The sequence below is a fragment of the Telopea speciosissima genome, chromosome 1, assembly GCF_018873765.1.
Source record: "Telopea speciosissima isolate NSW1024214 ecotype Mountain lineage chromosome 1, Tspe_v1, whole genome shotgun sequence".
In the NCBI taxonomy this organism is placed as follows: Eukaryota; Viridiplantae; Streptophyta; class Magnoliopsida; order Proteales; family Proteaceae; genus Telopea; species Telopea speciosissima.
This window is the reverse complement of record NC_057916.1, coordinates 30,519,312-30,546,275: the sequence shown is the minus strand read 5'-3', so window position 1 is coordinate 30,546,275 and position 26,964 is coordinate 30,519,312. Positions and strand designations below refer to the sequence as shown.

Here is a 26,964-nt window from a genome sequence, read left to right as displayed (position 1 = left end):
TATTTATTAATTAGGGGAAAATATAGGAACACCCCTCAACTATGGTCTGTTTTCATGTACATCCCTTCATCTTCAAAACCTTTCAAACACACCCCTTCATTTATAACACGGTTATCTAACTACCAGAAAAAGTAAAGTTACTAAAATACCATTTATATATACTTTAATAGATTAAAAATGAAAAAGACCAAACTACCCTAAATCCTCCCACCCTTCCATTTACCCTATTTCCCAAATCTCTCACGAAACCTCCTCACCGCTGCTCTCTCCTCGACCCCCCACCTTCATCTCTAATCGCCTAGGGTGCTTGCATCTCCGGTCGCCGTTGCTACTCTTCAGGTAAGCTCTCTCTCTCTCTCTCTCCTACTCACCGCTGCATCTGAAAATGGGATCTTCGCCGCTGCTACTTGAAAAATTTCAATGATTCTCATTGCTGTAATGGCTGAGTTAAATACAAAAGAATTCCCTTTGATTAAGGGAACGCATAAAAAAGGAATCTCTTTGATTAAGGTATCTGATTACAAAAAAAATGGATGGCAACTATAGTAATGGTAAGAAGACAAAACTGGAGAAACTAAAGAAAATGAAAGTAAAAAGCTTTAGATGGTGAAGAAACTATAATAATGGACAAAACTATAATAATGGATGAAAAGAAGACAAAATTGGGAAGCTTTAGCTGGTCCTATCTAATGAGAACCGTAATAATTTACTTCTAAAGGGTATTTTTGTTTTCGAACTTTTAAATTGGGTAATTTGATTCTAAAAAATTGGTTGAGTGAGTATTAATGTTTAAAACTAGGCTGGAGTTAGTTTGATGGACTAATTTACTCACTTTCAATAGATGAGGGGGTGTGTTTGAAAGGATTTAAAGATGAGGGTGTGTACATGAAAATTAATCATTGCATCTTGATAATTTTTGTCTAGTATATTTGTTCTTTTCTTTTCTTCACATCCAAACATAGCCTAATGGTTTCATGGGTCCCATTACTCCAATGGGTAGTCTTTGAATCCAAAGACGCCAATGATGAGTTCATGCTAAGAATAGTTGTAGAGTTGCATTGACAATGGCAGATCCGATACTGATTCAAACCATGATCCCGACATTGTGCCGATAACGTATTGGTGAAATGGTACGAACAAAAGGTAAAATAATAAAAAACCTATTTTTAAAGAAAATCAGGGGGTAAACTTATACGATACAACCAATTAGTGTCTGATGCCATATGATATCGTATCGAGTTTACAAGTTTTAAAACGGTTCGGACATGATTTAAAGATTCTTATCTTAATCACCTTTTTTTTTCCGTTAATAATCTTAGGGGTGCTGTTCTCTGTGCTGCAGAGCAAGCTGCTCCTAGGCACATGGGGGTGGGCGCAATGACCACTCTGCCCCCTGAGTGGCAGGCCTGGGCGCAGCCTCTGTGGCACAGAGAACATTCTCCCTAATCATTATTTGACCTTAATCACGTTTTATGAATTCCTAAAATAGAGGGAGAGTGAAAAAAAAAAATTGAAACGGAAGTCTCCATGAATTGATATGAAACGTGGCTTAGGAGGAGGTCATTGGAAAGGATTTCTCTTCAATATCGTTGGAAAGGATCCAGACTCGAAGGAACAAGGGTGGGGCGGTAGGTTGGGTGAAAGAACAGAGCTGTGGATGTGGTGAGAGGGTCGGTGCGGAGGAAGAAGAAGATGCTGAAGGAAGTGGAATAAAAAATGCAAAATGTAAAAGTTGGATAAAAGAAAGAAAGGAGAGACAGAAAAAGACAGGGTTAGTTGAACAAAAAGGTTGCCGGTGGTTGGATTGCCACATTTTCACCAGAAAAAAACTGGTTGGATTGCCACATTACTTCACCAGTCCCTCAAAGTTGTCCTTCTTTCTGACTGTGGCTGTGATCGTTTGACATAAAGCGCGAAGATTGACTGACGAGAGAGAATTTTGTATTCCCAGTCCGCACTCCACAGAGCCGAAGAGATTCACAAGCTTCATTTAGTTCCACCTGCCCTTCAAAATCGTATTCGAACCCCACGAAAGAAAACGAAAATGGTGGTCGTTTCCGGCGCTGACGAAGTTTCAGGCAGTAACTCTCCAACAACGAGTTATGCCCGAATAAAAGAGTTAAGAGAATTTGATGAAACGAAAGCAGGTGTGAAAGGTCTTGTTGACTCCGGTGTGATTAAGGTCCCTCGTATCTTTGTCCACCCACCCGATACCCTTCCTGACCTGCCCCCTCAACTGTGTTCCATTCACAACTGCTGTCAGACCCATCCGACAATTCCTGTCATAGACCTGCAGGAAGCCACCGTCGATGAAGACCCAACAGCAACTCGAAGTCGAAGGAAGGAAGTAGTGGATAAAATCAAGCAAGCATCAGAGACATGGGGTTTCTTCCAGGTGGTGAATCATGGGATCCCTCAGATTGTGTTGGAGGAGACGCTGGAAGGGGTTCGAAGGTTCTACGAGCAAGACACGGAGATCAAGAAACAATGGTACACTCGCGATCTCTTGGGCAAGAAAATCGTCTACGACAGCAATTTTGATCTCTATACTTCTGCCGCTGCCAGTTGGAGAGATTCCATGTATTGCGTTATGGATCCTCAACCTCTGGACCCTCAACAATTGCCTCTCGTTTGCAGGTATCTTTAAGTTAATTAATGGTTACTTGTATATATATGTGTAAGTGCTAATTTAATTAATTAAAGCAGTAACTGATGTATGCTATATTGTTGGGGCGTGTGTGATTGATTGGAAGAGATATATTGATAGAATACTCGAAGCAAGTAAGAAGGTTAGGGATTGCTTTGTTTGAGATGCTGTCGGAGGCCCTGGGGCTGAGCCCCAAGCACTTGATAGACATGGGTTGCGCAGAGGGTCATGCTCTTCTCTGTCACTACTATCCCGCATGCCCCCAGCCTGAACTGACTCTCGGCTCTACTAAGCATTCCGACAATGATTTCCTCACCATTCTTCTGCAAGACCAAATCGGTGGACTCCAAGTTCTTTTTCAGAACCAATGGATTGATGTTTACCCCACGCCTGGAGCTCTCATCATCAACATTGGCGATCTTCTGCAGGCAAGTCAAGCCCTTAATTTGTTCGTCTTTTTTTCTCTGTGAACTCTAAACTTGGTCTGATGCTATAAGTATTTGCACTGTGGTTGTGGCAGCTCATATCCAACGATGGATTTAAAAGCGTCCAACATCGAGTACTGGCTCGCAGCGTAGGCCCAAGGATTTCGGTGGCATGTTTCTTCACTACAGGTGTCCAATCTTCCACAACGGTTTATGGACCAATAAAGGAATTGTTGTCAAAAGACAACCCACCGGTTTATAGGGAAACCACCGTCAAAGAGTTTACTGCACACCACCGTGAGAAGAGAGATCGTGGTTCCTCTGCTTTGCCACATTTCAAGCTGTGAAATGTGAATAGTTTCTTTAGGCTCCCCTTGATATGATTTCTATTACTATTGTTAATTTTATCATAGTAAATCATTTCAGACAATAATTTATGGGTTAGTAATAGGCATCGTTTGGTTACTATTAGGGATGTCAATGGATAGCTGAAAATTCATATCCTATCTGTGTTTGAATCCATTTAGGGGTTTTCGAATCCGGAATATTGGTTTCTGAAAAATGTCCGAATTTGTCCAAAAAATAACATAAATATATATAGGTCCGCACCTATGATGAATTTTGACTATCTCTGTGTTTGCATATAACATGTAAGTATGTGGGGTTATCACATACATTTTTTCGCATTTTAAAAATATTCATCCTATTTTTAAAAAATGCATTTCCATATTTACCCTTCATGCATATTTCCACTGGAAAATTAGGGAAATTTTACGTATTTTCAATCCAAAAAAAAAAAATAAATAAATAAATAAAGTTAGTGGATGTTCCTTGTGGTGTTTTACATGACTTAGGCTACTTACCCTCAAGGGGTGATGTCAACATGCATGCATTTTTCTGCTTTTAGGACATTTTGGTAATTTCATAAACTAAAATCCAAAAAATATAGTAAATCCTGAAAAATCATGAAAAAGGTTTTTTCTTTATTACATTCTGTCCTATTTCAAAATATTTTGGAAAATTTTCATGCACATACATGTCCAATCAAGTTCTTCGTGCATAAAATTGTATTTCTCGTATCTAGGGGCATTTTGGTAATTCTATCAGGTTTAAGATAAATTTGGGTTTTAACCCCGAAACGATGCACATTTTGGCAAAAACAAATGTTTTAGGCATGCCGATGTGTGTTGAAATCCCTTTTGGTGCAAAAGAACATGTCTATATGTATTTACCGTATTTGCTACTCGGGGTATCATTTGGGCACTGTTTTACTGTTGCACTTCGTGAAATGTTTCCTGTTCAGTTTTAATGGCACATTCGGTCTAAGTTTAGGCATTCAAACTCTTTCCTATGCATGTATAGGATCTTAGGGTTTTTCCTATCGCTTTTGCCCTCTAGAGGTGTTTTGGTGATTGTGTGCATAATTTTTGTTGGATTTCCACAAGCATATTTTCTGCATTCCTTACATATTTTTGATAATATTAAAACATATCTTGGCAACTTCTTGCATCCAAACAAAGTTTTATGTCGTGGATGATGGCCCCCGAGGACGATCATGTCATTTATGAATTCCCATGTCTAGTTTCATATCGAATTAGATGTTGCTATTTTTCTTATCATGCTAACTTAGATTAGGTGATTAATCACTCTTTCAAGTTGGCCCCATAGAGTTGACAATTAAGTTAAGATTTCTAATTTAGGAAAATATATTAATTAGATCAATTATGATCCATAATGTACTTAATCATCTAACTTGGAGTTAGTAATTAGGATTAGGGGTGCTGTTTTTGTGCCGCAGCGCAGGCTACGCCTAGGCACATGGGGGTGGGTGCAATGACCACCCTTCCCCCCCTGAGTGGCAGTCCCATGTGCTTGGACGCAACTTACGCTGCGGCACAGAGAACATTCTCCCTTAGGATTAATAAGACATTAATTTTCATTAGCCTAATTAGATCCATAAATCTTAATCAAGATAAGTTAAATCTTTCAAAAAAATAGTTCAATTAGGTGTATACATATATATAGATAACAAAGAGTTTGGTCTAGAAAGACCGGCCATTGGTCGAGTGATTGTTGAATGCCTGTAGCCTAACACTTACTCATAGTTTTGAGGCAGGCCAGCCATTGGATCTTGAGTTAATCGGGCACCATTTCCTAGACCACAATGGTGAGCGTGTCGGATTTTTCATCCAGTACACACTGACATGTTAAATAGGCATGATTAGGGAGAGAAGAGGGAAAAAATCCATGTGAGAGGGCATACGGTACGCTTAAGACATGGGGAACTGTCTATTCCTAAAATTCTAATATTCACACAAGGACGATGCAAAAATCAAGTAAAATGAAACAATTTCCAAAATAAAAACCATCTTATGAAATTGAAATCTAAATCATATCAAATCAGGCCTTAAATTTAAGTATTGGATACTACAACCAAGGATTCTACAAGTGTTTTTACATCCTTGCCTTCAAAGAAGAGTCTCTGAATTTCTTTTATTATTTTTGTATATAATTTGTCCCATTATTATTTATTCTTGAGTTTCCCAATCCTTAGGAGTATCGGACCTTAATTTTAAAGACCAACGTTCTTTGTGGGGCAGTGTGGCCCCTGCATGTGCACGAGACTAATGAGCATGCAAATTGGCATATTGGGGGTGTGTGTGTGGATGGGATGGTCATTTAATCACCTCTGTGTCCGAGCATGGACGATACACTCCCTCCATAGAGAACTTATTTCCCAATGCTAATTACTAGTGGTAACAACAACGAGAATTTGAGATTATTTAAGCCATCGCTATATCTTTTCTTCTGAACTTGAAGTTTGCAGCTTGAAATTTTCCAACGCAGAAGTCCCATCAAGTCCCTTGGCTCGGTAGCTTATAGTGTATTCTTTGACAGTGGTTTCCCTGTAGATGGGGGGATTGTCCTCCGATAGCAACTCCTTGATGGGCCCATAGATCGTTGTTGATGGTCGAAAACCTGTTGTGAAGAAGCATGCGATAGATAGTCTTGGACCTACTTTCTGGGCCAATACTCGATGTTCAGCACTTTTAAACTTGTCGTTGGAAATGAGCTGCCAAAACCACAATATCAATCAGACAAAATTACAATTGAAACCAAAGACACCATTACTGTTATATATCGGGTTCCTGGCCAATTATGGGCCGATTATCTTGATTTCGATCCAATATGAATCATGTGGTAGATCCTACGTATATATGTCCAATTAGGAACCGATCCAATTTTCCAAGCTCCTTGATCCTGGATTCTAAAAACTGGGGTGCCAAGAAACCAAAATCCGAGAAGAGAACAGAGGGGAGGCGGGTGTTAACACTTCAGGCTTTTCAGGCTTTTGCCACCTGTATAGGCATAAAACCTAAGAGGCTAGCAGGAAAATTCTTATACTCCTAAGCAAGATCTCGTATTTTGATTCTACAATCTTAAAAGCAGGATTTTAGAATCCCATTAAAAATCTGAGAAACAAGATCTTAGCAAAACATGCACTTAATCAACTGACACTATGATTTATGATTTAAGTGCAAGTCACTAATAACTATATATGGATATATAAGAGAGAGACTTGCCTGCAAAAGATCCCCAATGTTCACAATCAGAGCTCCAGGTGTGGGGGGCACATCAACCCATTGGTTCTGATGATGAATTTGGAGGCCACCAATATGATCTTGTAGAAGGATTGAAAGGAAACCACTGTCAGCATGCTTACTGGTGCCCATCGTCAATTCTGGTTCAGGGCATGCAGGATAATAGTGACACAGAAGGGCATGTCCCTCTTCACAACCCATCTCCCTCAGCCGGTTAGGTTTTAGCCCCTGTTGCGTCAAGAAATCGTCGAGCGGTCTGCGAGTGCCGTCACACCAAGTGGACCAAAGGGGTCAATTAGAGAGAACCGGTGTGGTCCCGGCCTAGGGCTCTCCGTGCCAAAGTTAGATCTCCTGGCGCAAAGCAGGATGAATAGTGAGTATTCGGTATGAATTTAGCTTGTCCCCGATGGGGTTGCGTACCTTGCCTTTTATAGTAGCATATGGCGGTGTATGGCGGTGTGGAGAGTCCCCGTTTGAGGGCGATTGTCTTTGTTGAGTGGATAGAGGCCCTGGTAACGGGACTCTATCCTCGATTACCATCTCCCGTGAGAGGGAGTGTCTGGTGGCATCGGGATCCTTGGTGGATAGATACCCGCGTGTGGTGATAACGTCCTCGGTGCTTGAATCCGTCTAGATGACGTGACCTCTAAGCGGCGGTCTAGAGTCCTGGTAGTGACGTGTGTCTTAGCGTCGAAGGGTCGTAGATGGGTGGCCCCCACCTCACGTGCCCACGATGCTTGCTTGGGTGCGGGCCGCGCTGGGTGAGGCCGCGCTGGATGTGTGGTGCGCCGAGGCCGCGCCAAGTGGTGGCCGCGCCCGAGTGAGGCCGCGCCTGGTGAGGAGGCCGCGGCCTGGGTGAGGCCGCTCCTGGTGAGGAGGCTGCGCTGGGTGAGGCCGCGCCTAGGTGAGGCCGCGCCCGATGCGGGGGCCGCGCCGTGGTGGTGGCCGCGCCCGAGTGGTGCTTGGGACCCTTCATTCCCCTTAGCTATGGAGCGGGTCGTGCAGTGACACGTGGCGGTCGTTGATTGGCCTTGAATATTGGATGTATCATTTGCCCCCACTCTCTTGGGATAGGATGTCCAAGAGAGTAGGTGTCTTTGCATAGTGAGGGGTCCGTTGCGAATAAACTTTCCCGTGGGGTTTGCTCAGAAATCCACGATGAGGTAGGAGAGGTTGGGGGTTCAAACCTTACCTCCTACACTTTTTCTTTTTGTTTTTGTAGGTATATGTTCCTTCCTCTCCCTTCTTCTTTCACTTCTCATTTCTCTTTCTTACTTTTTGTCTTCCCTTTTGCTCTCCTTTCTTCTTTTTGTCTTTTGTCCTCTTTTTGGTGCCCACCATGTGTTTGTTTTTGGGTCACCTCCACTAGTATCCACTTTGCTTGATTTTTGGGTCCTTGTGCTTGGGTGGTGTTCTTTTGGTGCCTTGGTTTGCTTGGAAAGCTTGAGTGCCTTGCCTCTTGTGACCTCTATTCCTTGGTTGTGCCTCGTGGTGTGGCTACGTCATTGCCGTGTGCTTGTCCTTCCGGCGCGATCACCTTTTTTCTGAGGTACATCGATTCCAACCCCTTTTTTTTTTTTTTTGTAGGGCGTCTCCTCGAGGCCGCGCTTGCGGGTGTGGCCACGGTGAGGCCGCGCCCGCGGTGTGGCCGCGCAGAGGCCGTGGCCGCGCCGCGGGGCGGCGCGCCCGAGGCGTGGCTGCGCCCCGCGGCTGGGGCCGCGCCGTGGTGAGGGGCGCCGATGGTGAGCCGCGCCGAGGCGTGGCCTCGCCATGCGACGAGCGGCGCTGGCTGTGGCCGGGCCCGCGGGGCCGCGCCGTGGTGAGGCCGCGCCGCGGTGAGGCGCGCTGGTGTGGCCGCTGGCCGCGGCGGGTGGCCATGCCTCGGGTGTGGTCCACGCCTTGCCGGTGATGCCGCGCCTAGGTGACCGCGGCGTGGACGTGATGGACCCTCGCTCTTCTTCCCTATTCCTCCTCTTGTATGTGATGGAGCTCTTGTTTTATATTTTACGGTGACATTCCTTTCCTTTTTCTTGCCAACCGGGAGATTGCTTTCTCGAGTAAGTAGTTCGTTCCCCTCTTGTCCTTCATGTCGTTCCCGGGTGACTTTGGCCTGCTTGATCACCGGGTTGGATCTTGAGGAGCGTTCCCAGTGGATATTTTTCTTCTTTGCCTTCCCTGTTGGTAGTGAAGGGGAGGAGGAGGTTTCTGGAGATTCCACCCCTAGTAGGGGTCGTAGGGCCTCAGGAGCTTCTATTTCGTTGGTGACCTTAGGAGTAAGTTGGCTTTCATTCCTAGCGTCTTGATTTCTTCGGACTTGGCGGTTCGCATCCTGGAGAAGACCGTGATTATGACTTCTCAAGGTTCCCCGAGGTCACTACGCTGCTACCCGAGGCCGCTATAGTGGCTCGTGTCTCTCCGAGGATGATGTTGTGGTGACAGAGGAGGGTGCGGTCTTACCGGAGGAGAGTGTTGCTTGTCCTATGAGGCGATATGATGTCTCCTTTACGGATCGAGGGTGCTCCTCCACTAGATGCCCCGATTTTATAGATGTTCTTTCCGGGTGTTGACTTTTTGGATGATAACTTTTGGATTGTGATGCTTGCTTTTGTATGTACTTGACTCTTTCTTTAGATGTTGATATGATTTGATCCTTGTCGCTTTGATATTGATTGCATTGTCTCCTGGTGATCGTTTGCGCGTTGATGCTCTCTGACCCTTGATAGTCCTCGGGTTTTGGTAGTGACGTCGTGCCTTGGTGATCCTCGACCTTGGGGTTAACGCCTTGGCGTAGAGCCTCGGCGGTGGCATGGCGCCTTAGGCATGAAGCCTCAGTGTTGGCATGTTGCCTTAGGCATGAAGCCTCAGTGTTGGCATGTTTGCCTTAGGCATAAAGCCTCAATGTTGGCATGTCGCCTTAGGCACGAAGCCTCGGTGTTGGCATATCGCCTTAGGCATAAAGCCTCAATATTGGCATGTCGCCTTAGGCACGAAGCCTCAGTGTTGGCATGTCGCCTTAGGCACGAAGCCTCAGTGTTGGCATATCGCCTTAGGCACGAAGCCTCAGTGTTGGCATATCGCCTTAGGCATAAAGCCTCAATATTGGCATATCGCCTTAGGCACGAAGCCTCAGTGTTGGCATGTCGCCTTAGGCATAAAGCCTCAATGTTGGCATATCGCCTTAGGCACGAAGCCTCGGTGTTGGCATATCGCCTTAGGCATAAAGCCTCAGTGTTGGCATATCGCCTTAGGCACGAAGCCTCAGTGTTGGCATATCGCCTTAGGCACGAAGCCTCAGTGTTGGCATATCGCCTTAGGCATGAAGCCTCAGTGTTGGCATATCGCCTTAGGCATAAAGCCTCAATATTGGCATGTCGCCTTAGGCACGAAGCCTCGATGTTGGCATATCGCCTTAGGCACGAAGCCTCGATGTTGGCATACCGCCTTAGGCATAAAGCCTCAATCTTGGCATGTCGCCTTAGGCACGAAGCCTCAGTTGAGTAGTAGAAGAAGCCGAGTATTCCGAATTTTTTTCAATTCATCTTTGAACTGTAATGCCATCTCTCTCTTGTTGGTGGTGCCAAACTCGCTATTGTTACTTACTGCGATAGTACTTCTTCAAGTATAGTGAGTTCAGTGCACGGTCTACCTTCTGCCCCCAGTCTTCAACGGTAGGTCCACAGGCGTATCGCTTGGAGACTATGTAGGTCCTTCCTTGGGTGATGACTTCCACGCCTTTTGTGGTGTGATGCACTTGCCCTCAGTAGTACTAAATCTCCTGGTGGAATAGCCTTTCCTTGACCCTGGCGTTATAGCACTGGCGATGCAGCTGCTAGTAGGCGACGTTCCTTAGCGGTGCTCTTTCGCGGACCTCATCTATAAAGTCTAGGTTCGCCCACGATCCGTCGGCATAGGTGCGTTCATTAAAGTGCACACCCTATGGGACATAGCGCGAGACCTCCTAGCGCCAATGCTTGATGCCATATGCTAGGCGGAATGGGCTCTCTCCTGTGGGCGTCCGTCTGTAGTTCGGTATGCCCACGGGACGCTTGGTAGCTCTTCTACCCACTTGCCTTTAGCTCCTTCTAGCCTTTTCTTGACTCCTTCCGGTGGCGTTACGTTGGTGACCTCCACCGACCATTGGCTCGTGGGTATGCTACCGACACGGGCCGATAGTCGATGTTGTAGCGTGATGAGAATGCTTGGAATTTAGGGTTGTTGAATTGTTTTCCATTGTTTAAGGCGAGGATCCGTGGCACCGAACTGTAGATGACGTCGTCGCGGACGAACTTCTCCATCTCTCTCCTCGTTATCTTGGCCAAGGGTTTAGCTTCAACCTACTTGGTGAAGTAGTCGATCGCGACGACAGTACTTTCTGTTTCTGGTGCTTTCGCGTGAAGTTGCCTAAGATGTCTAGTCCCCACATGGCAAAAGGTATGGGGTTGAGGATTGATGTCGACTTGGTGGCGGGTAGATGGGTCTTGGGGCGAACAACGACATTGCTCGCACTTCTTGGCATATTGGATGGCCTCCTCTTGCCTTCGTGGCCGATATAGTCCCCGGCGGAGGATTTTGTAGGCTGGGGCTCGTCCCCCATGTGACTTCCACATATCCCCTCATGGACTTGGCTGGCGTACTCGCCCCTTAGGTCCTAGGCACTAGGAGTAGTGGTGTCTTGCTTGCCCCAGCTTGTCAGTGCCCGTCGAGGACGGTGTACTTTGCGACTCTCGTCCCGATCTTCCTTGCCTCGGCCTTGTTTGTAGGTAGTTGAGTATAGGGTCCATCTAGCTAGGCCCCTCCTCAATCTCATTAACTTGCTTCTCCCGGCATGTTAGCTCATGTAATATTTCCACGCATAATCGCATTGGCCAGGTTTCGAGTTCATCATTGGCTAGCCTGGGACGATTGCATCAACGATTGCATTCTCGATCCTTAGAACTCGAACCATCTCGAACTTCCCGACCTCGGACCTCGAACCTCGAACCTTGAACCTTGAACTTCTACCATGGTTTGTCGATTGTGGCCCTTGGCCATGGCCAAAGACCCCCTTTTTATTTTCTTTCTTCTCTCTTTTCTTCTTTGCTTTTGAGCAATGGCCTTTGACGGATGGCACCCAAAATTTATTTTTATTTTTTATTTTTTTTCTCTCTTGATAGGTGACGACCATAGCCCTTTGGCCGTGGCCTCTTGGTCGTGTTCTTTTGGCCATGGCCTCTTGGCCGTGGCCTCTTGGTCATGGTCTTTTGGCCATGGCCTCTTGGCCGTGGCCTCTTGGTCATGGTCTTCGGCCATGGCCTCTTGGCCGTAGCCACTTGGCCTCTCTCTTTGATAGGTGACATCCATTGATGACGACCATAGCCCTTTGCCCGTGGCCCCTTGGTCGTGGTCTTTGGCCATGGCCTCTTGGCCGAGCCACTTGGCCTCTCTCTTTCCTTTTTTTTTTTCGCTCTGTCTCTGTAAGGTGCATTCAACGATAAGTCGCTGCAAGGCTTGGCCTTTGATGGCCGATCCTTGGTTGGAACTTGATGTCATGCTCACTTAACTCCACCGCCCATGCTATCAATCGTCCAGGAGACCTCCGGCTTGTGCAATATCTTCTTCAAGGGTAGGTCGTGAGGACTGCGATGGTATGGGCTTGGAAGTATGGTCGTAGCTTCTGGCTGCCATTACCAATGCATAGGCTACCTTCTCGATCCTAGTGTACCTGGTCTCTGCATCGATCAGGACATGGCCGGCGTAGTAGATGGGCCTCTGGACTTTGTCTTCTTCCTTCGAGCGATCTGCTGACCGCGACAGGTGGCGGCCAGGTAGCCGCAACTCTTCGTTAGGTTCGGTCGCCCAGCAGGTGGGCTCTCTAGGTACTCCTTCAATTCTCCGAACGCCTTTTGGCACTCTTCCGTCCATGTGAAGTCCTTAGGGCTTGGAGGTTCTTCAATGTTTTGAAGAATGGTAAGCACTTATCACCTGATCGTGACACGAACCTGGAAAGGGTGGCGACCCTTCCATTCAACCTCTGCACTTCCCGACCGTTCGAGGAGGTGCCATCTCTTGGATGGCCTTGATCTTGGATGGGTTAGCTTCTATTCCACGGACCGAGACCATGAACCCCAGGAATTTTCCCCGACGTTACACCAAGGCGCACTTTGCGGGGTTTAGCTTCATCCGGTTCCTCCTCGCATGTGAATGCTTCCTCTAGGTCGGTCGGTGTTGGTTGGTGTGGACGCTTTTCACGAGCATGTCATCCACATATACCTCCATGTTGCGCCGATCTGCTCCTCGAACATCTTGTTGACCATTCTCTGGTAGGTGGCCCGCATTCTTTAACCCGAACGGCATGACGTTGTAGCGGTAGTTCTCTTTGTCCGTCCGAATGCGGTGTAAGACTCGTCATCCTCATACATGAGGATCTGGTTGTATCCGAGTAGGCGTCCATGAAACTCGGCATCTCATGGCCGACGGTGGCGTCGATCGAGGGTCGATCCGGGCGGTGGGTACTCATCTTTGGGCATGCCTTGTTCAGTGTCGGTGTAGTCGACACACATCCTCCACTTCCCACTTGGCTTTGGTACCATGACCACGTTGGCGAGCCATGTTGGGAACTTCTCCTTCTCGATGAACCCCGATCGACTTAACTTCTCGACCTCCTCCTTGATTGCCGCTTGTCGGTCAAGGGCGTGGTTACGCCCTCATTGAATGGGCTTCCGGTTGGGTCGACATGTAGTCGGTGTTCCACTATGGAACGTGGTATTCCTGGCATGTCGGAGGTCGACCATGCGAAGACATCTATGTTCGCTTGGAGGAGGTGTCCAAGCCCTTCTTTCGTTCCTTGCTTAGCGGCGAGCCGACCGAACGACCTTGGAGGGGTCATCCTGGCCGAGGGGCCATGGGATGAGGTCTTCCATGGCCTTCCCCTTCTCTCTGTCGAGTTCATCTCTCAGTCACTGATCATGCTCTCTAGGCAGAGTGCCATTCCACGGGTGTTGCCATTATTCTTTTTCATGAAGGTGGCGTAGCACTCCTTTGCTTTCTTCGATCTCCTCGGACTTCGCCTACCCCATTCTCGGTGGGAAACTTCATCTTCAGGTGAAGTGGTGATATGACTCCTCTAAGGGTGTCGGTGATGGTCGCCCTAAGAGGCCGTTGAAGGACACCACGGACTTGACTACCATGAAATTTACCATGATGGTTACTTGTTGAGGGTGTACCCCGAAGGTGACGGGTAGCTCTATGGTACCTCGATGGAGGCGGTGGCACCGAGAATCCATGGAGATAAGTGGGCTCTGGTTTGAGCTGGTCATCCCAACCCGAATCGCCGATAGCGTCCAAGGAGAGTACGTCAACGGATGCCCCTGTGTCTATCGATACCACTGTATGCAGTGTCGATTGGCTACCTCCACCTGCACTACCAGGGCATCTTCATGCGGGAAGTTTAGTCCTTCCAAGTCTTCATCCGAGAAGGAGATCACCGCCTCGATCTTGGCTATCTTGCTGGGCTTCTCCGCCACTCCCACGAACCTGGCATGAGCTTTAGCTTTTCCGGTGGACTCTTGCCCTGGTCCTCCAAGTATGGTGAGGATAGGAGGTCCCTTGGTGCCACTAGGTTCTGGCCTCTCTCCGCTCTTCCGGGCGGTCTCTCTCGATCTGTTCTTCTTTCTTCTCGTCTCGGCTCCACTCTGTCTCCGTCGCGACCTCTATCTCCTTGGCCTGAGCGGTTGTCACGTCTCCCCTTCACATACTTGTTCAAGCTTCTGCTTTTACCGTTGTTCTATCTCTCTCTTCAATTGATAGCACTCCTCCGTGTCGTGCCCATTCTCTTTGTGGAAGAGACAATATTTGTTAGGGTTTCGCTTCTCGGCGCTGCTAGCATGGGTCGTGGCCAATGGAGTAGGTCACGGTCCCGGATCTGCATGAGTATCTCGGGACTGGTGGTGTTCGATGGTGTGAACTCGGGGTGCTTGCCCTCTCACTTCTCTCAGGCGCGGTCTGTCCTCCTGGATGGGCGGTCGCTCCGCTCTTGTCGGCGCTCTGTCCTCGACCTCTTACCCTCTTTGCGGTCATCGGTGCTGGCCTCTTGTTGTCTTGTGGCTTGGCCTCGATTATTTTTGTTCTAGCTTGTAGTACCTCGGCCATATTTGCAAACTCGTTGCACCACTCCAGGAGCTCTTTCATAGTCCTGGTCTCATGACGTGCCAGGTCCTTGATCAAGTCCAGGTCCCTAATACCTCCTGCTAGGGCTGCATGCTATGTCCGGTCATCCAAGTCTCGAACCTCCGGGGACTCCTTGGTGAACCCGGTAACGTATTCCCTGAGAGATTCCCAGGGTTCTGTACACTTTAGTAGATTGACGAAGGTCTTCTTCGCTTGATCTTTGCTTTGGAAACGGGTGACGAATCGTTCACATAGCTCGCAAGCGAGCATATAGATCTCGGTCGTAGCCTGGAGAACCATGATGTGGCTGCTCCTTAAGGGACGCAGGGAATGCCCGACAGATACCACGTCCGACCCCCATACAGCGTCATCATGCCATTAAAGTAGTTGATGTGGTCATTAGGGTCAGGTGGTACCACCGTAAAGTTCAAAGGTGGGTAGTCGAAACCTGGAAGGTAGTGTGGGTGACATGATCTCTGCCGAGAAGGGGTGTTGTCCAGGTATGGAATGTGTCTCGCCTTTGGTTTGCTTCTTCAACCCTTCCACTTCTCATCCGGTCGCGGAGTCTTTGATCGAGCTCCTCGTCCCGTGTCCGCCCCACGCTGGCCGGACGTTCGCTGCGACCTCGTTCACGCTCTCTCCGGATGTCCCCTCCCGCCTTAAGTGTTGGTGGGATGGGGAATGGTCACGCCGTGATGAATCCCGCCGTGAAGGTGAGGGGCTTTCTTCTCTGTAGGTCCGGCCGTCGTGGTATGTGACTTTCTTCGCCGTCCGTCGAACACGGACTTCCTGACCGATCTTCTGCGGGCTAGACACCCTGCCCGGGTGTTGGCGTCCTCCACGTTCGACCGTGGTGAGAGGTCTCTTGTTCTCCGGGATGTTTGGGAAGGCTCCCCGCGCGGAGTGGGGGTTGCTGTCGCGCAAGTCTCTCGATCTAGCGCCCCGGAGATGATCTCCTAGGGTTTGGCTCTTGTTGAGGTATGGACTCCACCCTTGCTGCTGGTGAAGTCCTCCGACGGTGAGATGTCGCACGCCGTCGGAGTATTCTCGAAAGAGTCGTTGTTCATCGAGGATCTGTCGTTGCGGTCGTTGATCGACCCACGTGGCTGGAGCATTGGGGTCGGTGTCACCTCCACCACCACATCGTTGGCCTCGTCATTGTTGGGCTCGCGATCACGAATCGGTCATTAAGGGGATCTCCTCCTCCGAGGACATGGTCCTCGGTCGTTGGCTCGCGGCGAGAGCACTGGGGTGGTGATCCAATCCTTGCTCCGTTGTTGGTGGTGGTAGTCTTCCTTCGTGCCATTGAATGAGTATGGAAGCGAGCTAGTAGTCAGTAATGGCTAGCGCGTTCCCACAGACGGCGCCAATCATTGCGTCAAGAAATCATCGAGCGGTCCTGCGAGTGCCGCTACACCGCAAGTGGACCAAAGGGGTCAATCGAGAGAACCGGTGTGGTCCCGGCCTAGGGCTCTCCGATGCCAAAGTTAGATCTCTCGCGCAAATAGATGAATAGTGAGTATTCAGTATGAATTTAGTCGTCCCCGATGGGGTTGCGTACCTTGCCTTTTATAGTAGCATATGGCGGTGTATGGCGGTGTGGAGAGTCCCCGTTTGAGGGCGATTGTGCTATTGAGTGGATAGAGGCCCAGGTAACGGGACTCTATCCCGATTGGCCATCTCCCGTGAGAGGGAGTGTCTGGTGGCATCGGGATCCTTGGTGGATAGATACCCGCGTGTGGTGATAACGTCCTCGTGCTTGAATCCGTCTAGATGACGTGACCTCTAAGCGGCGGTCTAGAGTCCTGGTAGTGACGTGTGTCTTAGCGATACGAAGGGTCGTAGATGGGTGGCCCCCACCTCACGTGCCCACGATGCTTGCTTGGGTGCAGCCGCGCTGGTGAGGCCGCGCTGGATGTGTGGCTCGCGCCGAGGCCGCGCCCAAGTGGTGGCCGCGCCGAGTGAGGCCGCGCCCGTGAGGAGGCCACGGCCGGGTGAGGCCGCTCCTCGGTGAGGAGGTGCGCTCGGGTGAGGCCGCGCCGGGTGAGGCCGTGCAGTGAGGCCGCGCCCGTGAGGAGGCCGCGCCGGGTGAGTGAGGAGGGAGGAGGCCGGGCCCGGGTGAGGCCGCGCCGAGTGGTGGCCGCGCCCGAGTGGTGCTGGGACCCCGCTGTTCCCTTAGCTATGGAGCGGGTCGTCTGTGACACGTGGCGGTCGTTGATTAGCCCGGTGAATATTGGATGTATCAGCCCCAAACCCTCCGATAGTAACTCAAACAAGATAATCCCCAATCTTTTAACTTGATCCGAGTACTCCATCAATATATCTCTACAGATTTAAGATTAATTAGATCAGATAGGTGAGAACCAGTTAGCAGGTCTTCCAAAAGTATTAAAAAAACACAAATAGTAACCTACAGTACTATCACGTACCTGCAAGCCTCAGGTAAGTCTTGGGGATTGAAAGGTTGAGGACCCATGGAGCAATACATACTGTCCCTCCAATTAGCAGTGGGAGAGCTGTAGAGATCGAAATTGGAATTGTATGCAACCCTTCTGTTGGCATAGTCACGCGTGTAGAATTGTTTCTTCACCTCCGTGTCTTCCTCGTAAAACCTTCTGATCCCTTCCAGCATCTCATCCATAACAGTTTGAGGAATCCCATGATTCACCACCTGGAAGAACCCCGATGTCTCCGATGCCTGATGCACTTTTTCCACGATTTCTTTCCTTAAAGTCACATCTTTATCGATGATGCCGTCCCCCAAGTCTATGATTGGAAGCCTGAGGTGGGTTTGGATCTGGTTGTGAATGGAACCAGGCGACCCTTCATGAAGGAGGGCATTAGGAGGGTGGTGGTGAACGAAGATACGAGGTACCTTCACAACGCCAGCGTCTACCAGTCCCTTCACACCAGCTTTAGTATCATCAAAATCCCTCAACTCTTTGTTCCGGTCATAAGTGGCTGAAACCTCTTCATGGGTGCCTGAAACTACTACCATTTTAGTATGTACTTTGCTACTTGCAATCAAGGATATATAGTACTGTGACTATGACTAATCCAGTGCTCTTGAAAATCCTATCTTATTAATGGCTAGATTCAGCTCGTATTATTCTCATTAATTTGGACACGCAAGAAGATCTAATTTCTGATGGTGGGCCTGGCTTGGTGGTCCAAATTTTAGACGCCTCTCATGCATAGACAATAGAGATGATGGAGATATATACCCGATCTTTGTCCTCTCCAGTTCCCTGCAAGGCCCAATTACTATTCTTCCCAAAACATTCTGCCCATGGGGGTCCACCCCCTTATTACAAGCACTGGGGGAATTGGTTCGGGCAGGGCACTGGAGTTGATAACTTTCCAATTTACATGTACGGGTGTTTCTCAACATCGGTTGGACCACATCGATATGGAAAATTATCGTCTATGGTTTTCTATTTGATCTATTTTCCCAAATCCATCTTAATAAGGGGTGGATCCCATCCGGACAATGTGTTGGATGGTAAGATGGTCATTTCCACCCCCTATGAGTGGAATTTAAGGAAATGAACCGGCAAGGGATTGTGGGGGCATAAAGATCCACAACGATCTCCGCCAATAGACAATGTCAGTGGTTGTAATGGTGTTCATTCATGCACAGAGACTTGTCACATCTTGGCACTACGGAGTGGGGATGGGCCCTAAATTCACAATCATAGATAGCAACAGTGTTGGTGGCCGACAAGGATAATTGTGGTTCAGCCTTGACTTGCTCATCAAAGTCACTAGGTCATCACCTAACCACGCAAGGGTGCTCAGCCGCTCACCCAAATCCACTTCTTTAGGGGAACTAAAATGTAATGCAATGTAAAGTCTAAGAAAAAAGGACATCCAGATTCTATTTTTATTGGTCATAAATTCATATCCATTAATTAATGTCTTGAAACTCCTATCTTCTCATACGATTGTGTATAAAATATATATTTTTTTTTATTTTTAAAATTTTTTTATTTATCTACAATGGGGAAGAAAAGATTTCACAAAAGAGAGGAGTTCCTCTGGAAAGAAAGATTCCCAAAAAACCGAGTCTAGGAAAACTTAAAGCCCACTTGGCAATCCCATGAGAATGGACATTGACAACTTGCCTAACAAAAAAGAAGAGACATACTGAAAGCTCTGTTGGATACATCTAATTAATATCTTCAATAGTAGTAGCAATTTCTGTCGGCCGTTTACATGATTCACAATTCAAGCAACCAATAAGAGCTTGAGAATCCGAGTGCCTTAGCCAACTTTAAACCAAGTTTCAGCGCCAAGGCCTCACAGAGACAAGCACAATGTTGAGTTTTAAAAGTGGATATGATTCAAAAGAATTGGATTTGAATCTACGTCCACACAAGAATAATTTTCACTTTTGTAGTTACAAGGATGACACAGTTCTCCCTTCTTATAGGGACGGAGAGAATCAAGGGATGAGGATATGATTGATTTAATACAAGGAAAGAGAGAGAATAGGAAACAATTAATTAGCCGTTGAATGAAGAAAAATAAAGAAAGAAAGAGCTGTTTGAGAGAGGGAGAGGATTTTGATTTACAATACACTTATCTTCTCCCATAGTTATCTCATTTTATCTCTTCAGCTGTATTTCCTTGTTTATTGGATTTGAAATTCTCCAAATTCGATTCTTCTGAATCATATCCTCTTATAAGTTTAGAGTTTGATTTCATTCCTTGATTGTATCTCAACAATAAAGGAGATATATATGGATGAGTACAATGGTGAAGATCCTAACCGTTTACAACTTGTGAGATCTTTAAAGATCCACTTGAAATAGGAAAGCTATCCTTAGTGATCTAGTTTGATAGGAAAATACATTCATCATGTGTGATAATAACTAAATAGGAAGGAGATTGGTTAGGAAATCACATGTGAAAATAGTTAAATGGAAAGCATATATCTCAGCCAGCTCAAGCTTGGGAGAAAAGATAGGGTGCGATATGATCACGGTTGATACACAGAGGATGGGAACATGTTGTTAGGTACTTGACCGATACGCCAAAAGCTCCGAAGCTGATGGAACACGTTAAATCGAGCCCTTTAATCTATCCCATACTAGGTTGATCCAATTTAGCACCCATACACTAGAGTGAGCCCCATTAGGCACATAACAGACCACCACGCTTCTACAGCCGTCGTCCTCGATGGCTCTCACTCTAGGTAGCTTTCACGCTGGCGGTAGGTAGCCCTTTCCAAGCGGCTCCACTCTGCTCCAAGGTTTTTTGTCTGACGGCAGATAGACATTTTTGGATGGTTTTCACTCTACTCTTGGTAGCCCTTTTCGTGACTCGAACCCATGTCGTGGTGCTCAGCTCTAATACCAAATGTTAGATACTTGACTGATACACTAAAAGCTCCGAAGCTGATGGAACACGTTAAATCAAACCCTTTAACCTATGCCATATTAAGTTGGTCCAATCTATCGTCTATACACTAGAGTGGGCCCCATTAGGCACATAACACATGTGGTCATTGCATGCATTGCAAAACACTGTTGTTGCTCCCTCTTTGTTTGGTTTGGCTGACTGCCCCATAACAAAACCCATTCAAAAACCCGCCTAGGGGGGTTAGAAAAAGATCTCATAGTGAGAGGAGAAGCAAACCAAGCTTGCTGGGCTAGAGGACATTCAAAGAGGGCATGTTCAACTAATTCAACACCCTCTTCACAAAAAGGACAGACTTCAAAAGTTGTAACTCGTTTCTTTTTCGAGTTTAGAAAAACAGCAAGGGAATTTAAACAAGCCTTCCAAACAAACACTTAAACGTTTGGAGGAATCTGAACCCCACACAATCTTCCAGACTTGCTTGGGAATAAGAGATGATCTCCGAGCTGACTGTGTCTGATTTTGAGAATACGTATTTGCAAGCCTGTAAGCTGATTTAATTGAGAACACACCCTTAGTACTAGGCCCCCAACGCAGCTGGTCATTCCCACCTTCTGAACTAATAGGGATTTTAAGTATGCAGCTGACTTCTTTAAAGGAGAATAGTTGCATCAACTTTGACATTCCATCTACCGGGATAACATATAAGATCAGACACCATTCTTTCAGTGCAATTATAGAGTTTAGGAGAAATAATTCGATAGCCAATGTTATATGAAATCCAAGGATCTTCCCCAATATTAACAATCACCCATACCAATCCCTTTTGTAGCAAATCGCTCCCTTTTAGGATGCTCTGCCAGGTCCAAGATGAATGATTGGTGCAATCTGCCTCAAAAAAGCCCTTCTGTAGGAAACTTTTACTCTTTAGAAGCTGAGCCCATAAAGAGTTTTGCTGTGTGACCAACTGCCACCCAAGTTTGGCCATCAGTGCTTTATTTAGGATTTTGAAGTCTCTAAATCCAATCCCACTATTGTGTCTGAAAACCTTTGCCCTTCGGTCTGACCATGGATGAGCCTACAAAAATCGAACTAGCACAAGAGAGCCGGTGTGACTCCGGTCAAGGACTCTTCGATGCCTAAGTCAGGTCTCCAAAGCAACAGCATTTCAACTTAGTAAAAAGTGACCCAAGCGTTTGAGCTCCATACCTGAGTATTTATCGAGTTTGGATAGGACGATGAAAAAGAGTCCTTGTATGAGAAGAGTCCTATTTTTGGTAGGTGTCTTCTAGGCAGAGTCATATTCGAATGGGGGCTCTTCACTTGGTAAGAGTCCACGATTGTCGGGATGTACTGGCGTGGTTCTGTGATTTAGGCGAGTCACGGTTGTCATTCCACGGGAGGATTAGGTGACCAATGGCCGATACTATAGTGGTCGGCTTGTCACATGGGTGCAACCTATGGTAGTCTTGAAGAACTACTTCTCAACCGTGACCTTGAAGACTCACCTCCCTTCTTTCTTATCTCACGTTAAACTCATTGCGATTTCTTTCTTCTTGTGTTCGAGTGTTTGACTCTCCTGATCCGTATCTTCCAACCAAGCTGCATTACATTGCATTAGAAGCTGAACCCATTTGTCATATAAACCAATCTTTTTCAATTCTCCCTCCAAGAAAGATGGCAGATAAGTAGAGACAGTGGGAGTTTGCTGAGTTGATATCAATACTGTTCTTCTTTAGGGTGGCTTGTAGAATCCAAGCCATGGGGAAGATTGTTGGGATTGGGTATGTATTTTATTCTGTAATGGTTTATATAATTATAGTTGGGTTAGTATTTGAAATTGAATTGGGTATTGGGTCCATTACATTTATGGGATTAAAATTATAAGGCTTTGTGTGAGGATTCGGATTTTGGGATTCTTATATATTATCTCTGTAGGAAAAACCTAGACATAAACAAATGGAAAATTTCTGATTCTCTCAAGTGGATATAGGCATCGATATCAAACCACGTTAAATAATTCTTTATATATTATATGATTATTTGCTTTGATTCTTCCTCGTAATTGTGGATTCTTCCCGAAAAGAAATTTTGGTACGCTTTTCATATATAATGAAGCCGTGGTGCTGAACCTCACGTTCGTCGCTGCTGCGTAGATTTCAAAGCTACTAAAAAAATATTATCATTACATCAAGTGTTTATTTTTGGTAACTACACTACATCAAGTTAACAATTTTGAAATTAACAAATTGCAAGCAATGTCATCGTCTTTAAAAGAGAAAGTAATCACGTTTCAGAGCTTGAAATGTGACAAACAAGAGGTACCATCAAGTCCCTTCTCTGTGAAGTATAAGGTATATTCTTTGAGGGTAGTTTCCCTGTAGACGGGTGGGTTGTCTTTTGAACACAACTCTTTGATGGGCCCATAAACCCTCGTAGATGATTGAACACCTGTAGTGAAGAAACATGCCACCGAAAGCCTTGCGCCTATGCTGTGAGCAAGTACTCGATGTTCGATGCTCTTAAATCTATCGTTAGAAATCAGCTGCCACAACCACACATTCTTTAGCAATTCAATCCAATTCTTTAAACCATGGGCACCAGAGTGATAAAAAAAATAAATGTGTCATGTGTTTAATGGGATTCAATTTAGTGTATGGGTCCTAGATTCGGTCTTAAAGAATCTGATTTAATGAGTTCCATCAACTTTGGAGCTTTTGATGTATCGATCGAACATATGTTTTTGTATAGAAAACAATGAACAAATGAAGGGTTTGACTTGCCTGCAGAAGATCCCCGATGTTGATGATGAGAGCTCCAGACATGGGGGAAACATCAACCCATTGGTTCTGAAGAAGAACTTGAAGTCCACCGATTTGATCTTGCAGAAGGATGGTGAGGAAATCATTGTCGGAATGCTTAGCAGTGCCGAGAGTCAGTTGAGGCTGGGGGCATGCGGGATAATAGTGACAGAGAAGAGCATGACCCTCTGCACAGCCCATGTCTATCAAGTGCTTGGGGCTCAGCCCCAGAGCCTCCGACAGCATCTCAAATAAAGCAATCCCCAACCTTCTTACTTGCTTTGAGTATTCTATAAATATATCTCTTCCAATCAGTCACACCCCACCCAACAATATAACATGTATCAGTTACTGCTTTAATTAATTAAATTAGCACTTAACACATATATATACAAGTAACCATTAATTAACTTGAAGATACCTGCAAACGAGAGGCAGTTCTTGAGGGTCCAGAGGTTGAGGACCCATAAGGCAATACATGGAATCTCTCCAATTGGCAGCGGGAGAGCTATAGAGATCAAAATTGCTGTTGTAGACGACCTTCTTGCCGAAGATATCGCGAGTGTACCATTGTTTCTTGATCTCCGCATCTTGCTCGTAGAACCTTCGAACCCCTTCCAGTGTCTCCTCCAACATACTCTGAGGGATCCCATGATTCACCACCTGGAAGAAACCCCATGTCTCTGATGCTTGCTTAATTTTGTCTACTACTTCCTTCCTTCGACTTCGAGTTGCTGTTGGGTCTTCATCGACGGTGGCTTCTTGCAGGTCTATGACCGGAATTGTCAGATGGGTCTGACAGCAGTTCTGAATGGAACTCAGTTGAGAGGGCAGGTCAGGAAGGGTATCGGGTAGGTGGACAAAGATTCGAGGGACCTTAACCACACCGGCGTCGACGAGACCCTTCACACCTGCTTTAGTTTCATCGAATACCTTTAGCTCTTTTGTTCGATCATAACTCGTTGCTGGAGAGGTACTGCCTGAAACTTCGTTGGCGCCGGAAAAGGCCACCATTTTCGTTTTCTTTTGTGGGGTTTGAATACGATTTTGAAGGGCAGGTGGAACTAAATGGAGCTTGTGAGTCTCTTTTCGGCTCTGCGTAGTGCGGACTGGATTAAGTGAATACGTATTTATCTATCTATCACTCAATCTTCTCGCCTAATGTCAAACGATCACAACCACAGCCACAACAAAAGAACAAAAACTCTGCGGGAGTGATGGAGTGAAGACGTACTTATCTCTAATCACTCGTTCATCTCGTCTTTGTTGGAATGGCGACAGCCACAGCATTTCAGCGAAAGGACAAAACTACTTTTTTATTTTTATTTTTTCGAGGTATCTATCTCTCCATCACTCGTTCGTCTTGCCTTTGCTGGAACGAATTGGGATCCTCTGTGGCCTGGGCTTGTACGGTCATCGTGTGCTCAACTCACAGTCTAGGCCTAAACCCTAGTTGGACCACACTGGCCAATTGGGGATAGACCAAAATCTTGTCCTACCTATCGAATAAACATGCCACATGCCACAGGACTCGGCTCTTGTCAATCCGAGCAGCAGTGCCACATGTGCAGCACTTGAGATGAGGCGGTGCACATTTACTATCTTACCCCTATCCAAACGCCTTGCCCGAGCAAGGGTAAGGCAGTCAATGCACATTGCCTTACTCAGGTGCTGCACATGACTGCACGCTGCCCGGATTGACAGGATCTTTTTCACAAAAAATCTGGGCGGCCAATGCTCATGTAAGGGACTTGGCTTTTTCCTCCAGTTGTAGTGGGAGTTGGAGGATCCAACCCAGCAAAAGGGGCGGGGGTTTGGATCATTTAATGGGGGCTCACCTTTGAAATGACCCAAATACCCTTCTTTTTGTTGGACTGGATCCTCTAGCTCCTACCATGGCTGGAGGAGAGCCAAATTCTCATGTGAGAGCCGCAAAGGCCCTAAAAGAACCCCCTTGTGTTAAATTTGATTTTCGTATAATTTTTGGTTTCTTTTTTAGGAAATTCTCAAAATGGAAGGCCAATCTTGGCCTCTGATTTCAAAATATGACTTCTCACTTCAGATCAAACGGTTTGTGGTGATTTTCATTACAAAATTAGCATAAAAGGGAGGGGGACCGCTTAGCGATAAATAGTTCCACTCTCATTCTAGAACACACCAAAAAGTGGGAGAAGCCCCGTTGACCCAATTCTAGTTGTAATATGAGGTATCGAAAGCCTTTACCTCCAATTAATTTTATGTATTTCTCGTTGTGTAGTATAATATTTGCATTGTGGGTATGCTGTTTGAATTCTCCAGATGCCAGATTTTAATCCTCCAATTTCTGAAAGTGTGCATTGCGGCAGTGCTAGGTGAAGATGTTGATACTTGCACTATCTCGCACATCGTTGCGGACATGGGGCTGCACCACCTGGCACATGGCTGCATTACCTGGCTGACTGCCGCACACAAGGCTGCACAACATGGGTGCATTCAAACGCACAAGGCTGCCCAGCATGGCTGCACTGGTTGCTGGCATGGCAGGCATGGCTGCACTGCAACCACACATTTTGCAATGCCTCATATCCAAAAGAGGTTATATTACTGCCCACCAATGCCTTTCTTGAGCCTTTGGGCTGGCTCATGTTGCACACATGTGCGTGCTAGCCGTTGCACATCGTGGCCATGCCCACACAATGTAATATAGATCGTTTATTGTTCACCTCTAATGTGGCACGTTCTCTCCCAGTTATATAATCAATGGATTCCCTCTCTCGCCCATCATTGTACCTAGCCTTATCTATTCATCTCTTTTTTCAAATGGATATTTAGGGATCTCTCTTCTTCAACGATCTTGAAACCGGATCAATATCTATTTCTCAAATAAATCTAACTATCTATCGATAGAAAGATATAGATCTCTATCTGACCATATCTAAGGAAGAACCAACACAACAATATGTTATGGTATGAATATACCATACCAATTTGTTATGTATGGATGATGAGATTTCATTCAGGAAAGAGATCCGATTAGAGAAAGGTGAGGAATGCTAACTTGATTATAGGGTAGCAGATATGTGATATCCAATACCTAGTCTAATATGTTCTAGTGTCTGTCCTTTCCTCTTTTTGTGTGAGTTCAGCTTGTTTTAGTTCATAAAGAGAATCTGTTTCTATCTCACTTGAAGAAAGGGAATTGATATTTCACTTACGATCAGACCAAACCATTGCGAAGGCTGTCCTATATTCCTTTCGTGTAAAACATCCCTTTGGTTTAAAAAATGCTTGCAATCATTTATTTGGTGGACAAAGTATGCATTTTTTGTAAATTTTAGGCACTTAAAAGGTGCATTATTAGTATCGATGAATTTTTTAAATAAAAAATATTAAAATAGTAAATAAAGTTGAAGTGATCCAATCTCTTGCCAAGACAATCTATGCATTTATCTAAGCCATCTAAAATTGGTTTTGTGAACAAATTCAGCAAAATGGATTTGTACGCTTTTTTAATACAAAAATTAATAAAAAAATAAATATATATGATAAATTAATGATTTTTTTACAAATGTTCTTTTGAATTTTCTCTACAATCCTAGCATTTTTCATAACATTGTGATGTTGGTAGCTCAAGAAACAGCCTAGTATGACTTTTCGAGAGGGGGGGGTCATGTCTCCTTCTGGAAAAGTGCAAAAAGCATAAGAGCTACCTTGAGGGAGGGGTGGCACACCCCCATCCCGGTAAGGGATAAAATATTATAAAAAGGGTATGACTAGGATGCTTGCCAACATCCTAACCATTACCAGGATTTCGATGCAGTAACCAACTCACAGTCTTAAACAATATTAAATTACAGTAATATCAGAGTGCGGAAAGTAAGTGAATATTACATTCTAAAAGATCATAAATAAGCAGAAGCGTTACAAATACAAAAGATTCAAAGTTTGCGTGATAGATAGTTTAATGTTTTACATTTCGACCCAAAATATTAACTAGAAACTGT

The 26,964-nt window shown here is 46.0% G+C and overlaps 2 protein-coding genes across 2 annotated transcripts; one reads left to right on the top strand and one right to left on the bottom strand.

The window, feature by feature from the left end:
• Positions 1-1,967: 1,967 nt before the first annotated feature.
• Positions 1,968-3,533, top strand: LOC122668850 (1-aminocyclopropane-1-carboxylate oxidase homolog 1-like). The gene is made up of 3 exons (XM_043865407.1): positions 1,968-2,637; positions 2,754-3,075; positions 3,168-3,533. The coding sequence occupies exons 1-3, from the start codon at positions 2,045-2,047 to the stop codon at positions 3,417-3,419; spliced, it is 1,167 nt and encodes a 388-aa protein (XP_043721342.1). The 5' UTR covers positions 1,968-2,044; the 3' UTR covers positions 3,420-3,533.
• Positions 3,534-5,828: 2,295 nt separating this feature from the next.
• LOC122668912 (1-aminocyclopropane-1-carboxylate oxidase homolog 11-like) lies at positions 5,829-24,038 on the bottom strand. The gene is given in 7 exon segments (XM_043865484.1): positions 5,829-6,145; positions 6,657-6,902; positions 17,069-17,144; positions 17,249-17,616; positions 22,471-22,725; positions 22,964-23,285; positions 23,403-24,038. Coding segments are annotated over 7 exon segments (2,139 nt in total). The 5' UTR covers positions 23,996-24,038; the 3' UTR covers positions 5,829-5,866.
• Positions 24,039-26,964: the final 2,926 nt, after the last annotated feature.